Source organism: Pholis gunnellus (assembly GCF_910591455.1).
Source record: "Pholis gunnellus genome assembly, chromosome: 19".
NCBI classification, from domain to species: Eukaryota; Metazoa; Chordata; class Actinopteri; order Perciformes; family Pholidae; genus Pholis; species Pholis gunnellus.
In genome coordinates, this window is record NC_136546.1 from 1218917 (window position 1) to 1243636 (window position 24720).

General features: G+C 43.8%; 1 protein-coding gene across 1 annotated transcript in view; it reads right to left on the reverse strand.

The window, feature by feature from the left end:
- The window catches only part of cep128 (centrosomal protein 128), a gene marked incomplete at its 5' end in the record, with an annotated part of 40887 nt that overhangs the window by 3231 nt on the left and 12936 nt on the right, over positions 1-24720 (reverse strand). The window contains 9 exons of the mRNA XM_079180530.1: positions 1224-1301; positions 3717-3740; positions 4790-4839; positions 9251-9443; positions 11306-11365; positions 16425-16589; positions 17643-17807; positions 22687-23148; positions 23716-23904. Coding sequence (XP_079036656.1) covers positions 1224-1301; positions 3717-3740; positions 4790-4839; positions 9251-9443; positions 11306-11365; positions 16425-16589; positions 17643-17807; positions 22687-23148; positions 23716-23904 — 1386 coding nt within the window. The remainder of the gene's footprint in view (positions 1-1223; positions 1302-3716; positions 3741-4789; positions 4840-9250; positions 9444-11305; positions 11366-16424; positions 16590-17642; positions 17808-22686; positions 23149-23715; positions 23905-24720) is intronic.

Sequence of the window (24720 nt, forward strand, 5' to 3'; positions counted from 1 at the left end):
GTATGAATCCACACAAAACCGAAATGTTGCTTGTTGGTCCTGCTAGATAAAAATCGCTTTTTCCATTAACCCTGATGGCGAACTATTTCTCAGACCCACAGTTAAGAATCTGGAAATAGTATTTGATCCCTCTCTTCCATTTGAGTATTTAACACAAACTGCCCTCTTCCACCTTCTTAAAATAGCCCAAATACACACACTGACAATAGACTACTGTGATGCACTCTCTCTACCTGAGACAGCAATAAAAGGTCCCAAACTGGTCCAGAACGCAGCTGCCAGAGTCCTCACCAGATCTCAGAAGTTGGATCATATGACATCGGTACTGATATCTGCATTCACACAAGAGCTGATTTCAAAATCTTTCCTACGGGGTCGCTGTGGCTCAATGGATGATCGGCGGTCCAATCCCCCAGTCCGTGTGTCTTAGTGTCAGAGAAGCAGAGAAGGAAGTCTGTATCCCCCTCAGGTAAACATTGTTAGCTCTGTCAGCACTGCTCGCTGTATATATACTGTATGATCTTTGGTCGAGAAAACAAAATCTACTAGTGATGAACGCCATCTCCTCCATGGATGTCAACCCCCGGCCCAACGGCTAAAGTCAAGAAGAAGCTTTCTCAGCCATGTCCAGCCCCTAACAAAGTCTCGGGAAGAAACCAGAATCCAACTCTGGAGGGAAAAGCTTGAGAATGACCCTCCTCCAACTGTCATGGGAATACCCCCTACTGAAAACCTCCCCCCTGACCCAGAAGCACCATGGGCTCAATGGAAAACACTAAACCGCCTCAGAACGAGAACGGGACGATCAAAAGATGCTCTGGTCAGATGGGGCTACAAGGCTGGCTCAGCCACCTGTGACTGTGGAGAAGCAGACCATACTATGGAGCACTGCCTTGTCTGCCCTCAACTACCCAACCCTTGCAACTCAAAAGACCTTGCAGTGTTCAATAAAAATGCAAAGGACTGTGTAAAGAAATGAGAAAATGTCATATAACCATCACGCTTCAGTGAAACGAAAACAAGAAGAATCTTTGGTTTTAAAGTTATTCTTTGAATTGTCTGTTGTTCACTGACTTGTAAAGTCAGAGAGAGACTCTCTGGGTAATGTGGACTTTAATTCAACTGAAGTTGAAGTTTCGCTGCTCTCAAGGTTGGTAATTCGAGGGAAAAAAACAACATATTTTATTACAAAGAAAAGTAATCTAGGCTTTAACTGGACCCACCTCCAAATCTTTGAAGTTCTCCATCAGACATTGTTTCTCTGGAATTGACTCCAAGTGGTCCAGGGCTACTCTTGTGTTCTGGAAAGCACACACATAAAATCAGTTCATTTACTTTACGATATTCGTTTGTATTGTCTGACATTCATATTAAGTCATTTAACTCCAGCTATTTCAATCCACACAACTACAAACATGACTAACAGCAAAGAGATTTAATGGAGAATCAATACAATATCTGCATTGTGCTGAAACCATAAAACATTTCAAGAGATTCTTTGAATGAGGTTAAAAAAAATCAGGAGACTGAAATCAGGAGGATATGCAGGAGACTGTAGCTCACAGCATTGAACCCACAGATACTGTTTTAGTGTAATAATTGTATTAATCAAACAAAGAAATCCAGTAAAAACAGCAAACGCAATTACCATCAATTACCATTTAAGGGACAAGCAGAAAGCATTAGGATGCAACAACTAAAGAGCAAATGGAGAATTATCCACAGGTTAATACTGGGGCTACATCACAATTCTCTTAATCGTCTCTCCCTTTCCCTCATGTGCCTTATCCTCTTCCTCACTACTTCAGACTGAGGGAATGATGAAAGTGAAAGGAGAAGTCCAGCCCAGTCGAGGGTCACCTGAAGCAATGATTACTGATGACGGCTGCACAGCTGGATCAGCTGTCCGTGGGCTTTAACTGCACATGTTACTGATGCCTTTGTATTTGCAGAGATAATGGGATGAACTACCCAAAGAACAAGTGTGCACAGCTGATGTATCATTTATGTCATGAGCATATATTGTTCCTTTAAAATAGACTGTATGATAAGCATTCACACATGCACAACAAACCTGCATTTAGACTGTGTACGGATCAAGTGCATTTGTAAATATATTACTTTGTATGCTTAAACACTTCAACACACAACCTACAATGTTGGTAGAACTCAATGCAATATGTTGACAAGATGCCATTATTGACAAAAAGAAAACCAAAGTCATTGATAATATATTTCAAGGTAAAAATATAAGTTCTGTTTTTCTGTATGTTCCAAACACTCAGTTTATCTACAGCACTTTAAAGGTATCATGTTGAGCCACAAGGTTTTTATCCACTAGTGACGCTATGGAGCAATGTTTCTGTATAATGTGCCAATGTTTTCACACTCTCCAGTAGTTTGTGATGGTAATGCACCAAGAAACTGTAGTTGTAATACGCAAACATTAGCAGTAAACTAAATGTATGTAAATAATAATAATAATAATGCACAATTGGAAATATAAAAATAAAAATGCTTTGCAAAGGAAGGAAACTAATTGAACACATTTATTAAACCTGAAGGATACAAACAATGCGTTTCAGTGTGAAAATAAATCCACATGGCACCTTTAAATCAACACTTGCGTGTCACGTTGCCTCCTCCTACCTCTGCAGCTTTTCCAGAGGTAGCGTATTTAGCGATGTATTGATAAATTGCAGATTGATTGTGAAATACTGAGGATATGGATAAACGGTGGAAAAGTGGTTTATGCTGTAACGGTATGATGGATTAAAAAGGCCTGCCGACTGCAATCAAATCAGGCATGTTGGGGAAGACCTTATAGTATCTGCCTTAACCACGTGGCTACAGGAAGCTGAAAGATGGAATCTGCTCTGTGCTTTCTTTCTGGGAAAGCAGCCGACACATTCCCTATTCAAACTGCATTGTAACAGACATGATGTCATAATGTCTAAAGCTAATTGAGGACTTTGTTACAACACACTCAGTGCAATCTTTAATTAAGATTAAGTACCTACTCCAGCTCCACTTCATTCTATTCATCCCTCCACCATATGTTTCAATGGCCTTCCCATTCAGATGGAGCATTTAAGCATCAAAAGAAGTGGTAGTTACAGGGCGTCCCGCTGATGCTGCACTGACACATGAGTGAGACTCTGGTCTATCCCCACCACCGATGCATCCTGCCGCTGTGCTGGAAGCAGATAGTGGTCCGAGGTATTTCCTCTTCTTTCTCACAACAGCTAATGGAGGTTGGCCAAGCGTGCCACATAATTGTGATGAATGGACAGTTTTACTTGTTTATTTTTTCAACAGGGTAAGAAGAGCTTGGCTCGATATAACCGTTCAGCGGTGCTAAGTAATTTCGGGGTAACGTGTAATAGCTGATTAAGGACGTTAGTGGTGACCAACAGCAGCTTGGATGGTGATGTCAATACTGTATTGTCATTACAGCTCGGTTCTTAACCCCATCAACAAGACTTATGATGATTAACAGAGCTATGAGCCTTGACTAAAGCAATCATTTCTAACCCTGTGTCAGCCTCTATGGGTTTCCTAAACAAACAGAGCCGACACAGCAGCATCGGAACATACTGAGAGTCAACACAACTTCTATTTTAACAACTCCAGGGCATCTCATTCCTCCACGTTTTCTCAACCTGAATTTACACACAACTGTTTTCATCACTTTGATTAGAGAAATAAAACCTTACCATCTCCAGATCCAATACACGGTCCTGAAAAGACACACAAACACATCAATGTTGCTTTATATGCATAGAAACCTTAAGAACCAATTCCAAAGTAATGTTGAACCTAACCAAACGCCTCCAGATAACTGCTCATAATGGTAGATTAGCAGAGAGAAATAGAGTGCCAACAAGTAAAGAAAATACAGGGGCTCAGAAGAGTCTGTAGCACACAAGCTTCTTATCACACACACACTCACACAGACACACACTGCTCTCACCACTCATCCAGCTCCTGACTGATGTTCCCTCTCTAACGATGCATAAGTGATGCTATGCCTCTTATCTGCCACTCAAACACACACCTGCTCTACCCCTCTGCCTGTAATGTGTTGATGGTTTGTAACAAGGGTACTTTCTTTCCCTCAGCACACCCTTCAACAATTTTAGATTTTTTTAACTCGTCAGCGTCCCTCACTCTGTCTTACCTCTGTACATCTCTCTCTCTTCATCCTTCATAATTAAAAGCTTGGCTGGGTCTGAGAGGGCTGATTAATTGCATGCGAGCTCTGGCAGGTGCCATCATGCAGCCACAGATGGGACCCCGGAATCCAACACACACACAAATGCTTAGCAGACATTTTAGTGTGTGTGTGTGTGTTTGTGTTTGGCTGTTTAATGGCGAGTAAAGGGTCGGTGAGGCGCTGGGGGCCAGTTCAATCCAGACTAGGTGAGTTGGTGGCCTGCCAAGTGTAGATGCTGCTGTACTGAGAGACAGAGACAAGGCCTCTGGCGGCTTTTAAACTCCAAGGCCTTGTGTCTGCAGTAATTAGCTACTTGTCCAAGCAAGGCTGCAAGCAGTCTGTCAGGCCCACGGCTGTGCACTAATGTTTGTAGCACCACATCACAGGACTCAGACCCCAGAGGTTGCACAAAAAAACCCAACAGATAAGCAAAGAAGAATTTGAAGTAGATGTGGGGTATAAATAAAAATCGTACCAGCTGTCTCTTTTTGGCAAAATAAGGCCAGCTGGATATTAGAAAAGCTTTACAAATGAACAAACGGATAAGGGTTGATGAAGATATCAAATGCTGACCTGAAGGCTCCTCATTTCTTCCTCTTTCCTGCGACTCCTCTCCAACAGCTCTGAAAGACACGTTACTGTTGATGAGTTGAGGTAGAACTACATGACCCAGTGTCAAAGGCTTTCCTCATCATTTCCTATGACTGTGTCATTTGGTATTATTGGAAAAATAGAGACATGGATTTGAAACTGTTCAGAACATTTTTAGCCACATTTATACTCATTCATTTATTATCGCAAACTTTATTCTTCATATGTTGAATTGTATGCTTGCCTGTAGACAAAGGTCAAGGAAGTGACCCCTTATAGCAGATGGTTGTCCATTTGTTAGATTTGGAGTTCACTCAGAGCAGAGATTATCTCCTCTTAATAAACATGAACATTTGATTTTAGTTCAATAAAGACGTGGAGGGAGCTACAGCAGTGAACAATGTGGCCATGAGTGAATCACAGAATAATAGAAAGAAGAGTCCGGTTACAATGGCTAACTGTACCAATATGGTTGGAAGGTGCTAATCCACTGCTTGCCAAGCAGCTCATGAATGAGTCAGTAAATGTGAAGCGAGTATGAATCAACTGAGGCCAACAAGCTAATAAGAGCACAGCGTGAGGGATCTGTCGGAGCCAACGTTGTGTTCCTTTACATCAGGGGTGGCCAACCAGTCAGAGACCAAGAGCCACATTTTTTACTGTGTTACCGCAAAGAGCCACATCATACACATGGGCACACATGAACATCACCCTATCCCTTCCTCACACACACACATACCTTTGCTCAGCCAGATTTATTGTAAATGTCACACACCAATATGATAATGACAGAAATTGACTCCTAAGACCACAGGCCAGTCATTTTCAACAATGAACATTGTGTACACCAGGGGTGTCAAACTCATTGTCGCTCTGGGGCCACATCAGCATCATGGTTGCCCCCATAGGGCCGGTTGTCGGCGGGGCGGGGGGGGGGGTGCTGCTGCTCCTTCTTCGTCGGCGGGGAGGGTGGCTGCTGCTGCTGCTGCTGTCACATACGCTGGTGGAGGTGTGCGCGGCGCGTGCGGATCGGGGAGGAGCTCCGCCTTGCGCGATACAACGGATATTTGTAAATTGTCCGACTTTTACATTTTTACTTAAAGCGGGGCTTTCAAACAGTCCGTCTCGGCGTTAAATGGGTCGACGAGGAACGTAATCTGTGGCCGCACATGCGCGTTTGACGAAAATACCGTATTTAACTCAAGCGAAGCGAACACGAACATTAAAAAAACACAAATACAAACTTCGATATGAACGTAAGAGCCGCATGAAACCGGGCAAAGAGCCGCATGCGGCTCGCGAGCCGCGGGTTGGCCACCCCTGCTTTACATGTTCAGCTGACTAAAAAGGCTTCAGGTTAAGATAACGTGGAGATTTATTCAGAAATACCAATTCAATACCGTCTCTATTTGACCTAGTTTATAATACTTTAACACTAAATGAATGCTGGATAATGTTTCTTCACTTCCGTGGAGTCAACAGGCAGATCTACAGGAACAGAGCTACTCGGACGTTACAACTCAAATAGTGCAACTTTTTGACACACTAATTCAAAATACCTCCACTCATTAAATCCATGCTCTACTTTTTAACCAAGGTGGTTATTTCAAAGCAAGCAACCAGTTAGCCTAATTGGAAATAACCTCCGCTAAGTGTATTTCACTGATGTTTGTGACCGTGAGTAGCCCCAAGCTGGCTGCTGTTTTCAGGGGCAGATCTAGTGATTTGGAGCCCCACACAAATGCTGCCTTGCTTTGCTTTTCATTTCTTTATCAGGAAATGTTGGTATTTGGAGTGGTAAAAGTTTGTTTAATACTTAATTTAATTAATACTTCACAGTGAAAAGTCCTGCATTCAAGTGTTTACTTCAAGTGAAGAGTGAAAGAGAGACGTCATCAGCACAGTGTATTTAAATTCATTTACGTCTGTTCAAGGCGGAGCTTTGCATTCTAATGAGATGCTGGACGGTTAAATGAATAATAAAGCATCATATCTGAATTGTTATATTTTGTGAGTTAAATCTGATTCTGTGAGTAATCAGTAACATTCAGGTGAATGTACTACAATATTTTCTTCTGAGGTAGAAGTACAGAGTAAGTAGTACACAGTTGAGCTGCATACGTTTTGAGTGCTTTGACTGGGACCATAACGTTTTAGTCAACATCTTCCAACCCTGTCACCAGAATAATGCATTGAAGGTTTCTCATGGAGTTGAGAATTGCTTCTTTACAAAATATCTCAGACATTGTAAACAATAAATATCTAAAACAAAGTATTAGTGCCATTTCATGGGGTCCTTAGCAGTTGTTTAGATTATTATCAGAAGTTAATCACATTCACACAGATATCTTCAGCAATAGTGGAGCTTATTATGTGAATGGACCCCACCGTCTGAGCCCAGCTCCACTGATAATGATTAAACCATCCTACCAGCCAAACCCATTCATCGCTCAACTTCTACTGCCAAAAAGTAGTCCCAGTCACTAAGCCCCCCAGCATAGAGACAAAGCCTGCTCATGTAATGAATGCAACTCATCTCAATATGTTGGACTGATTCAAAGACAGTTTGCTGTGAGAGGATTATTTGTACAGAAACACAAACTCTGCTTGTTGTTGATTGCAACACATTGTTTTTAATTATAATCACAGGTTCTTTGCTTAATGAGGTGTTGAATCAAAGGAATAACTCACTTCATTTAGCAATAGAGTTAGCACTTATTAAGCAAACGCCAAAATATTTAAGTTATATAAGCTTATTCTGCTGGGCATTATGCTGAACAGAATAAACTTTATTCTAACTGTTTCAATAACACGATGGCAACATAAGAAAAAGAAAGAAAATGTCCAAAAACATTTGAGTTGTATTTATTGCCATGAAATATAATAATAAAGGAATGTTTCTTCTTTGTTGATAAATTAACTGTTGAACCATTTATGATTGAAACATGAATAGAAGAACTGAGAATCAGACACAACTCTTTAATTATGCGAGAAGCTCTCTATTAAACACACAGTAACATACGGACGTCCCTTTACTGAAAGCAGAACATCTTACTGGGATTGATCCTTTTCCGTTCGACTCATTGGATTTTCCTCAGTTCAAGATCCATCTGACTACACTGACCGACACACTTGATTTACATCTGTAGCCACATTTCTGGCTCTGGAATACAGTGACTCCAACCTCTGGTTTCAGCTAGCCTGTTCAAATCAAGTGGGCAGAAGAGAGCTGGTAGTGGCAGTCCACTGCTGCTGACTCACACCCGGCTCACAGCTCCACTCAGACCTGGGGTAGGTCCTATTATACTAACACTACTGTTATGGTGGATGGTACATGGACTGTACTTGTTTAGCACCTTGCTTGTCTTCCGACCACTCAAAACACTTTAACACTACATGTCATCACTCACACATTCACACCCATTGCAAGTGATGTGAAGTGATGGAAAACACAGACTGCAACCAAAATCTGACAGTAATTCATTCACTGTGAGACAAGTACTGCACATCACACAATGTTCTACAGAGTGCTGGCATTAACAGTTCATCTATGAGATGAGCAGAGAAGTAAGGAAAGTATATCTTATGAGAATTACCCACTACAGCTGAAAAACACAATGACACGATGGACGGTGGATTGTCTCTGTGTCCATGTCTAACTATACCTCTCTCTATGGTCTCTGTGTCTTTTACTCTCTTTCTCTCTGTTAATAGAACACAAATTAGACCCATTTCCCTGCCTTGTTCAGATGAAGCGCTAAAACAAGTTCTTCCTCTGGCAGTTACAGCTCATTAGGACAAATTCACTCAAAGATGGGACTCGAGACGTGAAAAAACAAGTCCATCTTCCACAGAAGTTCTCAAAGTTCACACACATTAAGATGCTTTTTCAAACATTTGTAATCATAAACAGACGGGCCAGTGTGCACGGTCTAAAACAACAACGCATCAGATGCAAAGGGAACGGGCACAGGCAGCCATTTTAACAAGCACCAGTGACAAAGAAAAACTTCAGTCACTACATTAGTTACTGCTTTTAATGACGGTGTGTTTAAATTCAATTAACAAAGAAAACAGGAAGTCAGCGTGTGACTAGGTTCAATCAAAACGACTATAGGTCCAACAGTCAAGGAGTAACTCCATTTTCATTGAGAGCTTGCTAAGTATTCCCGCTGTTTCCCAACTGATAACTCAACATTTCTTGTTCAATGCTTCCTTTAATCAGGTATTAGCTGCCCAACAAAGAACACATAGATTAGTCTCCTATGATGCTGTATATAGCATGGTTTTGCTTTGATGACGATAGTACCACCGCTGAAGCAAAACAAACACCACACAAATCTATACCCACAAATCATACAACCCTGCATTCACGCTTGATTCCTAAGAGAAATCAACACAAAGGTATGTTTTCTAATTAATAAACAGTGTCTGTGTAGGTACCTCTCTTTTCAGAGTCGAGGGAGTGCAGCAGCTTCTCCTGTTGGTCCAGGCGCTGCAGGAGAGCCATCTGCTCTGAGTCCCGGCTCTGCCTGAGGGCCTTCAACTGATCCCTGGTCTGTTGTTGCTGCTTCCTTAAGCACTGCTCTCTTGTGGTGCCCTCCCGCACCTCCTCACACAGCCAGCGGATCTTGGTCTAGGTGGTTAAATGAATAAAAAAATCAATGGGGTGAAGTAAGATGGGCTTCACTGGTACGTATATGAATTGGTACGTATAGTAAAGGTTTTAATCAAGACTTAAGGGGATCAGGGCATTAGGAGGGGGAACCAATACACTGGAAGTTTTAAGACAGTCTGTCAGCCAGGCGGCAACCTCCGGTTCTCAAAAGTGAAGCTAATGCGGAATTTTCTTAAACTTGCATTCTCTCTAATGTCCACCAGGGGGCGACTCCTCTGGTTGTATAGAAGTCTATGAGAAAATGACTCTACTTCTCTCTTGATTTATTACCTCAGTAAACATTGTAAACATGAGTTTATGGTCTCAATCTCTAGTTTCAAGTCTTCTTCAATACAACATGATGTTCATTTAGTAAATGATGGTCCATTTAGAGTCAAACAGACCATAAAGCAGGGGATGCTTTAGGGCGGGGCTACATGGTGATTGATGTATACTGTGTCTCTAAGTCACTCCTCCTCAATCAAAATATGGTCACTTCCGTTCATTGGTTGCAAAAAGCCAAGATGGCGATGGCCGTAATCCAAGAGGGCGACAGCCAAAACTCTGAACTCGAGGCTTCAAAACGGCAGTCCACAAACCAACGGGTAAAGTCATGGTGACTACGTCAGTGCAAATGAGTGTAAGTAAGTCACCTTAACTGTCCGATATAAGAAAAGCAAGACAGAATTCTGTTTTCCCTTTAAAGCATCCTAATTGCTCTTCTATCTAAAAGGTTCTTTGCTCCAGTGCCATCCAGGCTGCAAGTTTACAATTCTCTGAAAATCTCTTCGAACACAAAATATAGTCCATCATTATTTTATCATTTTGACCATGGTGTTAAACTCCATGCTCAGAAAAGAGCTTGGTCAAAATGAGTGTGCTAAAAGCTCAGTGGCCCAGTCAGAGTAGTGTGGAGAGCACAGTCAGCAACAGGGAATGTAAATGAGTTAAAGGGTTGTTACGGCCATGTAAAGGATTGATTCAATGTGTATTCCAGCTGAGCTCTACACGCCTGTAAATCATACCTAGATTTTAATAACATCAAAACTGCTAACTGAGGGAGCTAATTATCTGGCTTGTTCTCTGGCGTTTTATTCTTGTAAATGCACAGAGCTCTGAAAGCATTCCTGACAGGAGACATACATTATGGTGATAAACACTGTGAGTTGTGCAAACACATTTTAACAAAGTATCATGCATCACAGTCATAATTCCATGTTGTATTTGTACAGTGCATCATTGCAATACTAAATGGAAACTGATCTGTCTTGGAAAGAAACCAAGGGACAACTATTACTGCAAAAGACAGGCAGACAACAGCATGAAGGCCACACATTAAAGAAGAAGAGCCTCACTAAAGCACATCGTGTTAACTATGTTAACCATGATGCTGCCATAGAGGCATGACACTGACTGGACTTCTTAGGGTAGTGCAATGTACTATTGTCCTTGATAATTATTATGGAGAGACATTCTGTCACAAATCCCTGAACTTCACAGTTTCATTGTGATCACTGCAGACTCTCAGCACACATCAGTGCTCAGACTATTAATAATGCTTTACTGAGCGGTTATGCCACGGTAACATGTTGGTTTAAACAAGCAGAAATGAAACCATATGCGGTTGCTAAAATGATTTTAAGTCCACTAAGACCAAATCACACTGAATACATATAGACCATGCTGTCGTCTTACATTAATCTTCTATATGGTGTCAGCCTGGGAATGAGCATGATTTCATTGTAACAGTGTCACGTGCTTAATCTTGTGCTTTCTCAATTATATAATTGATTATTTCGAGCAAATCCCCGTAAGGAAGGCAGCACATGTAATAATCATACCTTTGTCTCAGCTAGCCAGCGGTGGGGGTCTTTCACTAATCCAGGTTTCTGGGAGATCGCCTGTCAAAACAGCACAGAGATTACTGCATGTGTGAGCTGCCTGTGTAAGCATGCATTACAAAACATTCTGATCTTTAAAGAACTATTTTGGAAAGGAGTGCAAATCCAAGAGATTATGTAGTTAGACTTCTATGCAGGTTCAGTAGGTTGTCTAAATTGACACAAATATATGGAGAGGCATCAGAGGAGTTACTAAATGCAGAACGTGTGACGTGGCTGGACGAACAACAGGATAAATATCAGAACTGTTGTCAAACCCTTCATGTTTGTGAAGAACGGCTTTTGCCGTGTGTGTGTGTTGAACAGCCTCTGACACAACACTGCACTTGTGCACACACAGAGGTTGTGTGTGTCATCAAAATGAGCTCAGGGACTATGTTCCATCCTTCCCAGCAATACAAACTCCTAATGACTGCTGACACACACACAGAAACACATGCTGAAGATAAAACCCAGTCAGATACACAGATAAACAGTCACATAACTAGAAGGCCCTTAGTTGAGCGCACGCCTCCGCCAACACTGTGCAACTGTTGAGATGTGCCAGCTCCACATGTGGAACTGGCACTAAAGGTTAACAATCTGCTCTATGCTTAATTACCTGCCTGTTTTCACACGAGTTCCTGAAATGGAACGTTTTAAGCATTCTGGTTCATCATTGTAACCCCATGTACACAATCAGGTCTTCGTTTGTAAAGGGGCCGTTAGGGTTGCACTGAAACCACTGAACAAGGTTTTGGAAAAACTGGAGTTGCAGCTATCCTTTACTTACTTTACTTTACTTTACTAATGGCTCACACACAACTAAGTGGAAATCCATACCGAACACAGCCCTGTGTTATAACAATGGAAGGGGCTGTGTGGGTGGGGGGGTGGGGGTTGCATCAGGTACCAATGAAATGAAGTAGGTTCCAGGAAGTCCAGTGAACGACCCATGAATATGAAGGCCTGTGTTTGTAACACAGACACAGGATTGTACAACTCAGGAAACTTTTCATGCAGCAGTTATCTTATCTTTAGGTCAGAATACTCTGTTCATGCTACAAAGTTTACATGTCATTAGTTCTCATAAACCAAAGTATTCAGGGGTGTTACCAAAATTGTTACAATTCATCCCAACAGAAACATAAATGTGTGTACCACCTTTCATAACAATCCATCAAATAGTTATCTATACATTCACTCAAACTTATTAATGTCCAGCTCGTGGTGGCGAATGTCTGTACCAAATTTCATGGAAATCCATCCAGTATTTGTTGAGATATTTCATTCTGGACTAAAGTGGTGAACTCACCAACTGACGGTGCCAATCCTAAAGCCACACTGCCAGTGAGGCTAAATATTCTATAGTGTTAACATGGATTTATCCAAAGGTACAGGCCCAAAAGATGAAAGCCATATGCTCCTATGGAATATGAGAAGTAAATAATTGCTACTTTGCCCATGTCCAACCTTTCCAAAAGCTTTTGTGTAAATCCATTTATAGGGAGCGGTCCTGCCAACACACAGAGAGACAGAGCACAACCAGAACTCCCATACATAGGTCAAAACTAAAAAGCCAGAAGACATAACAACCCAAATTCACACGACAAACTGTCACACAGCCACGAACAAAGTCAACAAAAAGTACCACTGGTTGTATTTTCTCATGTACACCCTTGTGGCAAGGTGTTTACCCATGATCAACAGACATGGAAGGCACTCAGCAGGGTTGTTTTTTTGGACCCTTTCTGTCCCGCGCCTCGGCAAACAACATCGTCACTGCAGAGGTGTCAGGCAACTTTTTCCAGCTGTCATTCAAAAGAAGATCCAAGCAAAACGAATATCCCAAGTTGTTGCCACGGCAGCTCAAAGTGCGGCAATTGAACACTGCTGTGCAGAGGTCTCCGTCTCAGGGAGTGTACAAGCGCGTGGCAGAGCGTGCATCTGTGTGGGAGGATGAAACATGCCTCTATGCCTCGTGCTCACTTCACTCTTTTCCGAACCATCAAAGGCAGCTCGCTGCAGTGGCAGACAAAGAGGAGGTGAAACTGCTGAAAACTGAACAAGTAGGCTGGGAGTTGAAATTGGAGTCTGTGGGGTTGAAGTGAAAGAAATGCCACTATTTTATCAGCAGCACCGCCGTAGAATCCAAGTGTCTGCCACGGCTAATTTAAATATGTGGCTGCCTGGTTTGCACGTCTCTTTCTGAATGCGAGTACATCTGTGACAGGGAGTCTTTGGTTACAGTTTGTTTGTTTCACCCCCCGCTGAGGAAATGGTAAAGATGGCAAGGTTTAGAGAGAAGCAAAAGGTGGAGATGTAACAGCAAGTGGAAAGGACAAAGCCAGATGTTTTTGTTGAGATTATGACTGCTGAGGCATTTCTTCATTAACCAGCTTAAAGTGAAAGGAGACAGGAACGACGATGTCTAGGGTTGTACCGAATGTCATTTGTTTCACCTTAAAAGCTTCTATTGAGGTTTTAGAATTAAGATTTGAATGTCTGTCACCATATTTAAAAAAAGATTTTGGGTGATTGTGGCTGTATAAATTCATGGTGCTGTTAGATTGCTGCCTCACTCTGTGTGCAGCAGGCGAGAGAGCAAACTGTTCTCTGACCACAGGGAGAATATTGTTGTTGAAAGGACAACAAATATGGATTGTTGGAAAAAAAATTATTACATTCATTTTGTTTTCAATAAATTTGCACTTTTAGACTGGAGTTCTTGGAAATGTTTGAATTACATGAGATGGAAACAAACTATGAAGCCGCTACTGGAATCTAATTCTTAAAACAGTATAATAATAATAATATCATGAGTGTAGCCTGATCTTATCTGAGAATAAATGAATAGACATGCAAAAAATTAAGAAGCTGCGCAGCATTCAAATGTCAATTTTGAATTGTACTGTCAACCTTATGAATGAAGCTTCAAAGTATTCAGCACAGCCCTACTGATCTCCCAGGATGCACTCACACACAGAACAGTTACATGGTGTGTTCTCACTTGAGCCAGAAGACAGGGAAGTAACCAAGATTAGATTCCCCATAAGGTTTAGCATTTAAGGTAAAAAAACACCTGTCAAACATGACATTAAAATGGAGCTTCTAGACCGGTATGAAGATGTGTACTAACTTGTTGGTGAACTGGAAAGTGGTCTGAGCACTTTGTGGCTATGGAAACAGTTTCACCAATTTAAAATCTTCCTTTTATCAACTGCCAACATCCAGTAAACTCCACATCTCTGTTATGACAGTGCTCTACCCCTTTTAAGTTTCCTTAACTTTCAATGAAGCGCTACTCTGTCTTACAACTTGTTGCATTAGTGCTTCTAAAGAGAAGAAGGGCATCATGAGGTAACACCCCTTAACTGCTAATGATTCCCCTCATTAGGCCAATCACGAGCAACTTTGACTTCTTTTCAACATGACAGATTACAGATGAGGGGAGGCATTGGCTGCAGCACTGCTGGACCAGATTGGGAAATCTATATGAGCAGATAAGAGCTCACTGGGTTCATTAGCTTGGAGCAGCAGAGGAAACCTAGCATCAAGTACGTAAGTGTGTGTATTCTGTGTTTACGAGTGTATAAGGGTGTATGTGTAAAACATTAGCGTTTGTCAGTAGTACTGTAGAAACTTTACTGTGCACAAGAGGCTTTAATGTGTCATGTATATCTCACCCATAGGAGAGATTTTTTGGGGGGTCGCCACTCGCCAAATCAATTTGCAGAATTTCTTCTATTGTCTTTTTTTAACAGTTACATCTGGAGTCCACCTTTGAGCCCCATGAGGGAGCCTGGATTTTCTTATTGATCTGATAAGTGTTGCCTACTAAAACACAGAATCTAATATGAGAGGCTAGTGTACATTCTCTTTGTTTAACTGATGAGAGGAAATGAAAAGAATGAAATGAGAAAAGTTGCATCTCTTTGAATTGGCTGGTTTACCTTTGAAAAAGAAAAGCGTGATGCAGAAATAGCAGTAAAAATGATCAGGAATGTTCACATAAATTCACTCTTCTCACGCTTTAATGATAAGTTAAGTGTTATGCAAATAAAACACTGTAATTCTGCCTGATTGTACTCACACAGAAACATAGAAAACACAACCTCATTAATCTCTTCCTAAAGCACCGTCATCTTCACCTCATTGGGAGAGCAAACATCTTTCACCCGATAAGATGAAAGCCACCATGCAGCCTTCTTCAAGTATTCAGTACAGTATGTGTGTGATCACAGTAATCGGACGACAGAAAATGAATCAGAAACTATTATGATAATTGATTAATTGTTCGGGTACATTTTCAAGCAGGAATAGGGCGACGGTGGCTAAGTGGAGAGCAGGGCCATCCTTCAATCAAAATATCGGCGGTTCGATCCCCGACTCCGGCGGTCGCATGTCGATGTGTCCTTGAGTGAGACACTTAACCAAAGAATTGCTCCCGTAGCTGTGCCTAGGGTGTAGAACTGTGATGGAATTGTAAGCCAGTGCTATTTAACGAGATAATACATCAACAAGCACACTTGAGCAACACTTCAAAAGAGACTCGGAGACAACATAACTAGCCACGTCATATTCTTGCTTTTGTCACACGTAGTTTGAACTCAGCATTGGGACTTATTTTAAACTTGAACACTTAAAGCAAAGTGAGATGATCTCAGTATGCACTTCTATGCAGCTTTTACCTCAGTGTTCTGGTTCTCTGGTCCACACACTAACTGAATGTTGAGTTCCACTGCTCTCACCAACCTTCCCAAACACTGCTAAACTGTTTGCAGCCATTCTCAGGTGAGTGTCTGCTCCTTGCCTGGCATGCACTGACAAAAAGCTGAAGTAAACAAGCAACTGGTCCAGAAGGTTCTCAGAGTTGGTGAACCATCAGAGCTAAATAGCGAGTCAATAGAGGGACATCTCCAACATTCCGTTGGAGATGTCCCTCTATTGACTCATGTTGATCTGTGTCTGCTGGGGGAGTAAACATGTTCACTAACGAGTCAGTGCTGTTTTGAATCCCCAGAGGGACCAGCATTGCTATATGCAGCTTTAAACCCACACAACAAACCAAAGTAAATACCTGTAGTTTGTCTTCACCGTTCTTAGCCAGGCTGCGACAGGCTGCATCTAGTTCCTCACCCATGGAGGTGAGGACTGCCTCTCGCTCCGCTTCCATCCGAAACACCTTCTCCTCCAGCTTAACGAGCCCGGACTCTGAAGCACGTCTCCTCTCACCCGACCTGACCTGTGGAGGACGGGAGAGAGCCGAGCAGCGGTGGATTCTAATTAGCCATCGCTGTCTGCTGTGTTTAGTTATGTTATTTGAATCTCACAAGACACCAGAAAGATATTAATTACAGCAAGTTCTCTGTAAATGAGTGGAGGAATTTATGTCTGCTTGTTACAAGATTAATTCTACAGTCGACTCGATAATACACATGCAGAATGACAGACAGCCTGGGCATCAGAGAGCCATTCACTTTCCACTCACACAAACAGGCTAGTTAAGTTTCCTCCTCTGACCTGCACTGTCAATAGTTTCAGGGTCCCTACCAGGACACAGTCGTTCAATATGTCCGAGGCACAGGAACCCACTGATCAGTGCTGCCCAGGGACTGTGGATCACTGTCCTGTCTCTGGGATGATAAACCACCCATGTTACATTAATAAGAGCCCCTATTCCCATTCACCCAATTTCAAATCAATACATGGATCCCCACAGAGCCCCATGCAACTTATCAGGGGCCTGTGAGAGAAGTGAAAATAGTGCTGATTTGGCAGCACTTAACCTTTCGAACCATTCGTAGGTTTATATGATCACATGACCTTACAGTTATCCTAGATCTGCCAGGAAAGAAGCGAGGAAAGTAGTGTCTTTAAAATGTTAACGTGATGCTTCCTGTCGCGGTCGTACTTTATCCAGCATTCGTTTACAAAGTAAATACCTTTCTGACCGCTGCATGAATAGCCAGTCCTTTACACTAGAGATGCATTATGTGTTATCTTTACATAGACAAATGTCTGGTGTTTTTCTCCTTGTATGCAACATAAATGGCTTCAAATAAGGTGCCAGAGTTACAATATGAAAGACACATTCAGCGAGGAGCATGGTTCTATTCAAAATGCAGCGGCTGCTGATGGTACTCATGTCTACAAGTTTAGTTGTCTTTCCTGTCAATGTCCTTGGACTTTATATGCCACGATTAATTAGAATCGGCATAAATATTATTGGAAGTTTCGCCGCTTTCAATGTTAGTCGGTATGTTTGAGAAACTTGGCAAAAGGAGGCGGGGCTTACTTTGTCATCCAGTTCCTGTTTGAGTAGCTGGTACTGTCTGTGGAGAAGTGTGTGCGCCTCGTCTTTTGTGCTCAGCTGTGCAGCCAGCTTATCACACTCATCCTTCATCCTGTCCAACTTGATGCGCAGCGCCCTGCACAGCTCCTTGTCTGAGGCTGCGTCTGCCTGGTGGAGAATGGTGTGTTTAAGGCCAATCATCTGAGACAATAAGGACTGATGGTTTATCTGCTGCAAAAAAAGATCTACTAAAAGCAGGTTTCAGTTTGTTTTTCTGTGATGTTCAAGCTCTAAAACATACAGGGAGAATGATTACATAGTGCACATACATTTTCACTCGGGCATGGGAGGAGTTCGGGGAGGCCATGGAGAAGGACTTTCGGTTGGCCTCAAGAAGGTTCTGGCAAACCATCCGACGGCTCAGGAAGGGAAAGCAGGGCCTACCCCAGGCTGTTCTCAGCAGGGGGGGGGGAACTGTTGACCCGGACGGGGGACATCGTCGGGCGGTGGAAAGAGCACTTTGAGGAACTCCTAAACCCGACCAACATGTCCTCTGCAGAGGAGGCAGCGCCTGAAGACCTGGGGGGCTCACCCATATCCCTGGCAGAGGTCGCTAAGGTAGTCAAAAAGCTCCTTGGTGGCAAGGCGCCGGGGGTGGATGAGATCCGCCCTGAGATGCTGAAGGCGCTGGACACTGTTGGGCTGTCTTGGCTGACACGCCTCTTCAGTGTCGCATGGGGGTCGGGACCAGTGCCCATGGACTGGCAGACCGGGGTGGTGGTTCCCATTTTCAAAAAGGGGGACCGGAGAGTGTGCTCGAATTATCGGGGTATCACACTACTCAGCCTCCCGGGGAAAGCTTATGCCAGGGTGCTGGAAAGGAGGCTCCGACCGTTTGTTGAACCTCGGATTCAAGAGGAGCAGTGCGGATTCCGTCCCGGCCGTGGAACAGTGGACCAGCTCTTTACCCTCGCAAGACTACTGGAGGGGTTCTGGGAGTTTGCCCAACCAGTCTACATGTGTTTTGTGGACTTGGAGAAGGCTTTCGACCGGGTCCCTCAGGGGTTCTTGTGGGGGTGCTGCGGGAGTATGGGGTGCCGGACCCGTTGCAACGGGCCATCCGGTCTCTGTACGACTGCAGTAGGAGCTGTGTCCGCATTCTCGGCAATAAGTCAGACACGTTCCTGGTGGGTGTTGGCCTCCGCCAGGGCTGCCCTTTGTCACCAGTTCTGTTCGTGACTTTCACGGACAGGATTTCTAGGCGCAGCAGGGGGGTGGAGAACGTCAGGTTCGGGGGTCTCGGGATCACCTCTCTGCTATATGCAGATGATGTGGTCCTGTTGGCCTCCTCGGATCGTGACCTCCAGCATTCACTGGGGCGGTTTGCAGCTGAGTGTGAAGCGGCGGGGATGAGAGTCAGCACCTCCAAATCCGAGGCCATGGTGCTCTGCCGGAAACCGGTGGATTGCTCCCTCCAGGTGGGGACGGAGTGCCTACCTCAAGTGAAGGAGTTTAAGTATCTCGGGGTCTTGTTCACGAGTGAGGGTAAGATGGAGCGGGAGATCGACAGGCGGATCGGTGCGGCTGCAGCAGTAAAGCAGGCGCTGCACCGGACCGTCTTGGTGAAGAGAGAGCTGAGCCGGAAGGCAAAGCTCTCAATTTACTGGTCGGTCTACGTTCCTACCCTCACCTATGGTCACGAACTCTGGGTCGTGATCGAAAGGACAAGGTTGCGGGTACAAGCGGCCGAAATGAGTTTCCTCCGTAGGGTGGCCGGGCTCAGCCTTAGAGATAGGGTAAGGAGCTCGGACATCAGGAGGGAACTTGGAGTCGAGCCGCTACTCCTTCGCATCGAAAGGAGTCAGCTGAGGTGGTTCGGGCATCTAATCAGGATGCCTCCTGGACGCCTCCCATTGGAGGTTTCCCGGGCACGCCCAACTGGGAGGAGACCCCGGGGAAGACCCAGAACACGCTGGAGGGATTATATCTCCCAGCTGGCCTGGGAACGCCTCGGGATCCCCCAGTATGAGCTGGAAAATGTTGCGGGCGAGAGGGAAGTCTGGGTCAGCCTGCTTGGCCTGCTGACACCGCGACCCGACCCCGGATAAGCGGAGGAAAATGGATGGCTGGATGGACATACATTTTCAAAGTAGCCATTCTTTTGACATAAATGCTGCTTTGTGGATCATATGTACAGAATGCCAAATATGCCAGTGAACCCTAACGATTTGTAAAAGAGCTTAAGTCAAAACTAGCAGGTACTGGGTGAATTCACAATAAGGTCTGACATGACATTCTCTGCCTCACAGAGAATATCATGTAAGTGAACGGGTAAATGCCATTCCAAGACTCTGAAATCAAGTCAAATCTATCTCAAATGCCAAATCTAAATCCTTAATTCATGTCTCAGTCCAGCTGAAGCTTGCAAAGGAAAATCCAGCCTCTGACATAAGCTGTCTATCTACAATGATCATATCACCACACACAGCTGAAGATATCGTAAAGTGGAATGGACAACAAGGGCTGAGGACTGGGAGTGACAGGAGTGACTCGAACTGAAAAAAACAGAACTGCTGGAAGTGAGAAGAAAGATTGAAAATGCTAAATGAGAACTGGAGGGAGGCAGTAAGAGAGGGATTAAGACAAAGAGAGACAGCGAGGGAGAAGATAGAGTGGAGAGGGAATCAAGAGTGAGAGGACAAGGACAAGAAAATAGGAATATTTCTAGCTTTTTCTGACAGTTGACTGTATCAAAATCGTAATACGGGCCCCTGGCTATGCTATGTGAATATTGGGTGGGCTTCTTAGGGACATCTGCAGCACCCGTAGGCTGGTACTTTAAAACATTCTAGCAAACGCCCTTGTCCTTACCGCGCTGGGAAATGACACCATTACAATGAGCTATGTCAGATATTAATGCCATTCAGCAGCGCTAATGGGCTAAGCTCAACCATATCAGGGAGGACCATGCCCCTTAAGAAACAATGTACCCGGGAGGGCTCATCATTGGAGATACGGAAGGAGGGAGGCGGGGAGGGCACAGAGGGAGGAAGCCAAGTGGAGTCCCCTATCTCCTGCACTGCCTTGATGAGACTTCTGAGGTCTGATATCGGGGTTTTAAATATTCACGCTTGGAGCTTTGGAACGGCCATGAGGATCCACGGGGCCCCACACACCATTAGGAGCTCAGCTATCCTCCATTCACCCGCACTCAGAGCACAGAGCTCAGGCCAATGAGGAAAATTACTCCAAATGAGGATTTTGTCTGTGTCTCGCTGAGTCGGAAATACGCCAGATGTTGAGTGGCTGAGGCACGTTACCCTGTGCTGAATTCGTAGTGTGTGCCAATGATACTCTAAATGTCAATTAGAGTGTGGCACTCTGTGATCCGTGCCTGGGTGCAAAGAAAAAAACATCTCTCTTTGGTTGGGTTATGACCTTGACACACAACCGTCAACTGCTGTGTCACACATGCACACAGCACAGTACACAGAGAAATTGCACCTCATCATTGATCCAACCTAGCGAGCAGCTACTATACTATATAGCACTCAGGGGGGCTATATAGTAGCTTCTTCAAGCTTTTGAGGTGGTGAAGTTAACATGTGCATGTGCAATAAGCCACACAATGGAGAGATTTATGCCTGATCCATAGTGTTTTCTGTTAGTTTCAGTTTTCCATCCTGATGAAGAGCAGCGCACAGCCGCTTCTCTAAACTTTGTCTTACCCAGAGAGAGTCCCAAACCGGGTTTGTGTCTGTCAGACAGTTTGAAGGGAATACTACTACAGCAGCAGAGCGCTGAGCAATAACATCATGCACATCACATTAGACTAAAGGGAACATTTTTGTCTGGAAATATCAGAGAACACATATGTGGGTTTTAAAGTTTTAAACACGAGCAGAAATCTTGCTGAAACCCATATAAGCTATCCAGGGGTTTATAAATGAATGAATATGAATTCATGTATCATTTAGGTGAAGAAGACACATGCACATTTAAAGAGGTTACTTCCACAAGACACAAAAGAGGAGGGAAAACTAAATCATGTGTTGACTCAGCAGATATAACAGAAATACTTGAACGGCATACATAAAGAGTGACAGCCTTACAACGGGTTCACACTGGACGTGGAGGTGCCGCAGTGCTGCGCTTTGTTTCGCAAGCAGTCGTCTGGCTGTTCACACCAAAAAAGCAGGGAGAAAGGGAAGGAAAGTCAAACGGTGGGGTTCCTATTTATCAGAGATCAGAGATCATGAGATTATCTATATCCTATAAAAGATATCAAAATATCTGTTTTTTCTTACCAGATTAGCTCACGACACTCTGAGAGAAAAGAGCAGACGCCAAAACTATTGGTGAAGATGGCGAGCCAGCCGAGTATCACGGTCAAATCGTGACGCTTCCACTGTGAACCTGGCCTTCTTGCAATATATTGCATTATATTTTGTATTGTCACCTATACCTCCTGAATTAAGTGTTTTCCTTTACATAAATAAAAACATTTCCACCATAAATTGGTGCGTAAAAATTCATAACAAGTGTTAGACGCTCGACATTTCCCAGGGGAAAAAGAGTCTACATTGCTTTTTGGCTGTCAGATTACACATGCACTGTGTATACGACACTTCCTGTTGGCCATCTCACTGCTGCAGAAAGTGCCTGCACACCAGAGACTGGCTCTCTTGTAATTGTAACAGCTTATTCACTTACCAGCAGCTCTAAAGCTTATAAACACATCTTGTTCGTTCAATCTATACAAGAACTGAAGTGACTATGACAGATATTTCTTGGCTGGGACCAGATGCCAGGTAAGTAGCAGCTGGTTCCAGACCTCTGGACAGGGTCGAGCTAGCTGTTTCCAGCCTTAATGCTAAGCTAAGCTAAGCTAAGCTGGATGCTGGCTCCATATTTACTATAGAGACATGAGAGACTGACTCATGTAACTCTAAGCAAAAAGCAAATAAGTAAATTTACCAAATGGCAAACTTTTTAACTGCACATTTCCTTCATGGAATATATACTACTATATATAAAAAGGGCTCACCTTAACCTCCTTCAGGTGTGCCTTTATTTCATCCCTCTCCTGGTGGCAGAGCTTGAGCATGTCCTGCACGTCATGATACTTCTTTGTCCTGCTGTCCTCCATCATTGCCTTCATGTTGTCCAGTTCTGTCTGATGCACCTCTCTCTCCAGCTGCAGCTGCTGCCCCAGTGCGGCCCGCTCCTCCTGCACTGCTGTCAGCTTGGCCCGTACCTCCAGGGAGCTCTTTTGGAGGTTCTGCTTGGAGCTCTCCTCCTCAGCTAACCTCTGGATTAGCTGAGCATGGCCTGAGGTCATCTGCTTTAAGGCGGCCTGGAGCTTGGCCTGTGTGTCCTGGTCCATCTGGCACCGACGGGCTTGGGTGTCAGCCCTCTCCTCCAGCCTCTGGTTCTCTTCCCTCAGTCTTGTCTGGGCAGCAGCCAGACGTTGAGCCTCCTCCTCCAGGGCAGCGGAGGCCTCCCTCACCTAGGGTTAGAATCTGTTAGAGTCTGATCAAAGCTCTTTTAATGACTCTGTAGCTGAGGTGTCATTATGTTCTTGACTTTAACAACACTTCATACTGAACATGACAAATTGTTCTGCCAAAATAATTAAATCAAAACTCCAGCCATGCCTGTGGTTAACTGGGATTTTTGCACGGATGCTCATGTGCTTAGAACCACTAAAAATGCATTTTGCAAAACAGAATTTGATATGTCTACCTTTGTACAACTTCAATGCTTGCTGACTACTAAAGGTGTCCTCATTACATGACACACACACACACACACACACACAGCATACTTCATGGTGGTAGTGTGATACTGTTTGATTTCTACCGCAGTGCTGACTGCTGTCATTTTTGACAAACTGTCAAAAAGTCAAACTGGTCTCCAATCAATGAGCTAGACTTGCAGCCTGATGGAATGATAAGATTTCTAAATGCTGACTCACGGTCTATGGTCCTACGAGTAAAACAAATAACATGTCTTTTTTTGTGTCCCTGGTGAGTTGAAAGTTATTTTCAATTGCTGGATGCTCAATCCCCCATACCTCCCGCATTTCTTGCTCCAGTGATAACTGGCGCTGACGGGTCTCGGACAGCTCCACGTCCTTGCGGTGGAGCTCTTCTTCGCGCTGGGCCAATCGCCCGAGGATTTCAGCGAGCTCCCTGCGGGCCGCCTCAGTCTGCTGACTCAGCGCCTTCAGCTGGGCCTGGGAGCTCTCCTTTTCCCTGGCTGCCTGGGGGGAGAAAGAGAGAGCAGGGGCAAAAGAGGCAGAAAGAGTGTGGGGGGTAGGAGAGGAGAAGGGAAATGAAGATTGACAAATGAAGAGGAGGCGGAAGATGGTGTACAAAAAGGAGCTCTAACAATAATGATGAGAGCAAAAGAAAGAGTGACAGAGAAACATGCAGTAGCAGCTCTTGCACTGATAGGAGAGCGCTCGCTCTCAGCTCCCTGATAAGGGACAATGGTCAGGTCTGTTCAAGGCAGATTGCTTCTAATACTCTGGCTTTGACTGGAATTTGCAAAGACTTTGCTGTAGCTCAGAACCTAATCATTTAATTGAGCACTTGATTCTTTCCCCTAATTCATTAAGGGGGCAGACATGATTTTGTAATTAACGTTGAGTAAGCCAGGTGGGAGTCTGTCTGTCTGACTGTCTGTCTGACTGAGAGGAGCGAGGCTGCTGACTGAGAGTTTGAAGTGACTCATTCAGTTCAAATGGAATGGAAATCACTGGGAGGTGACTTTCAAGCTAATAATCATTGTCAACCTTTAATTATTCAACAAAGCACAACCACTGTAAGGTACAGTAAAAAGGTACTCAGGCCACTTTACTTCATGTTTGGTTATATAATGATTAAGCTATTAAAAATACAATATTCAAGAGTTCTCATCTGACTCTGATACAAAACCCTCTATGCAATTTAGAAAAAACAAAGAACAGAGAAAGGCATGCATCCAAAACATTGTCCATTACTTATTGGTGTGTTTTAGGTATTCACTAGTTCTAAATAGCATTTTCATTTCATATCTTTCTAAAACTGAGACCAGC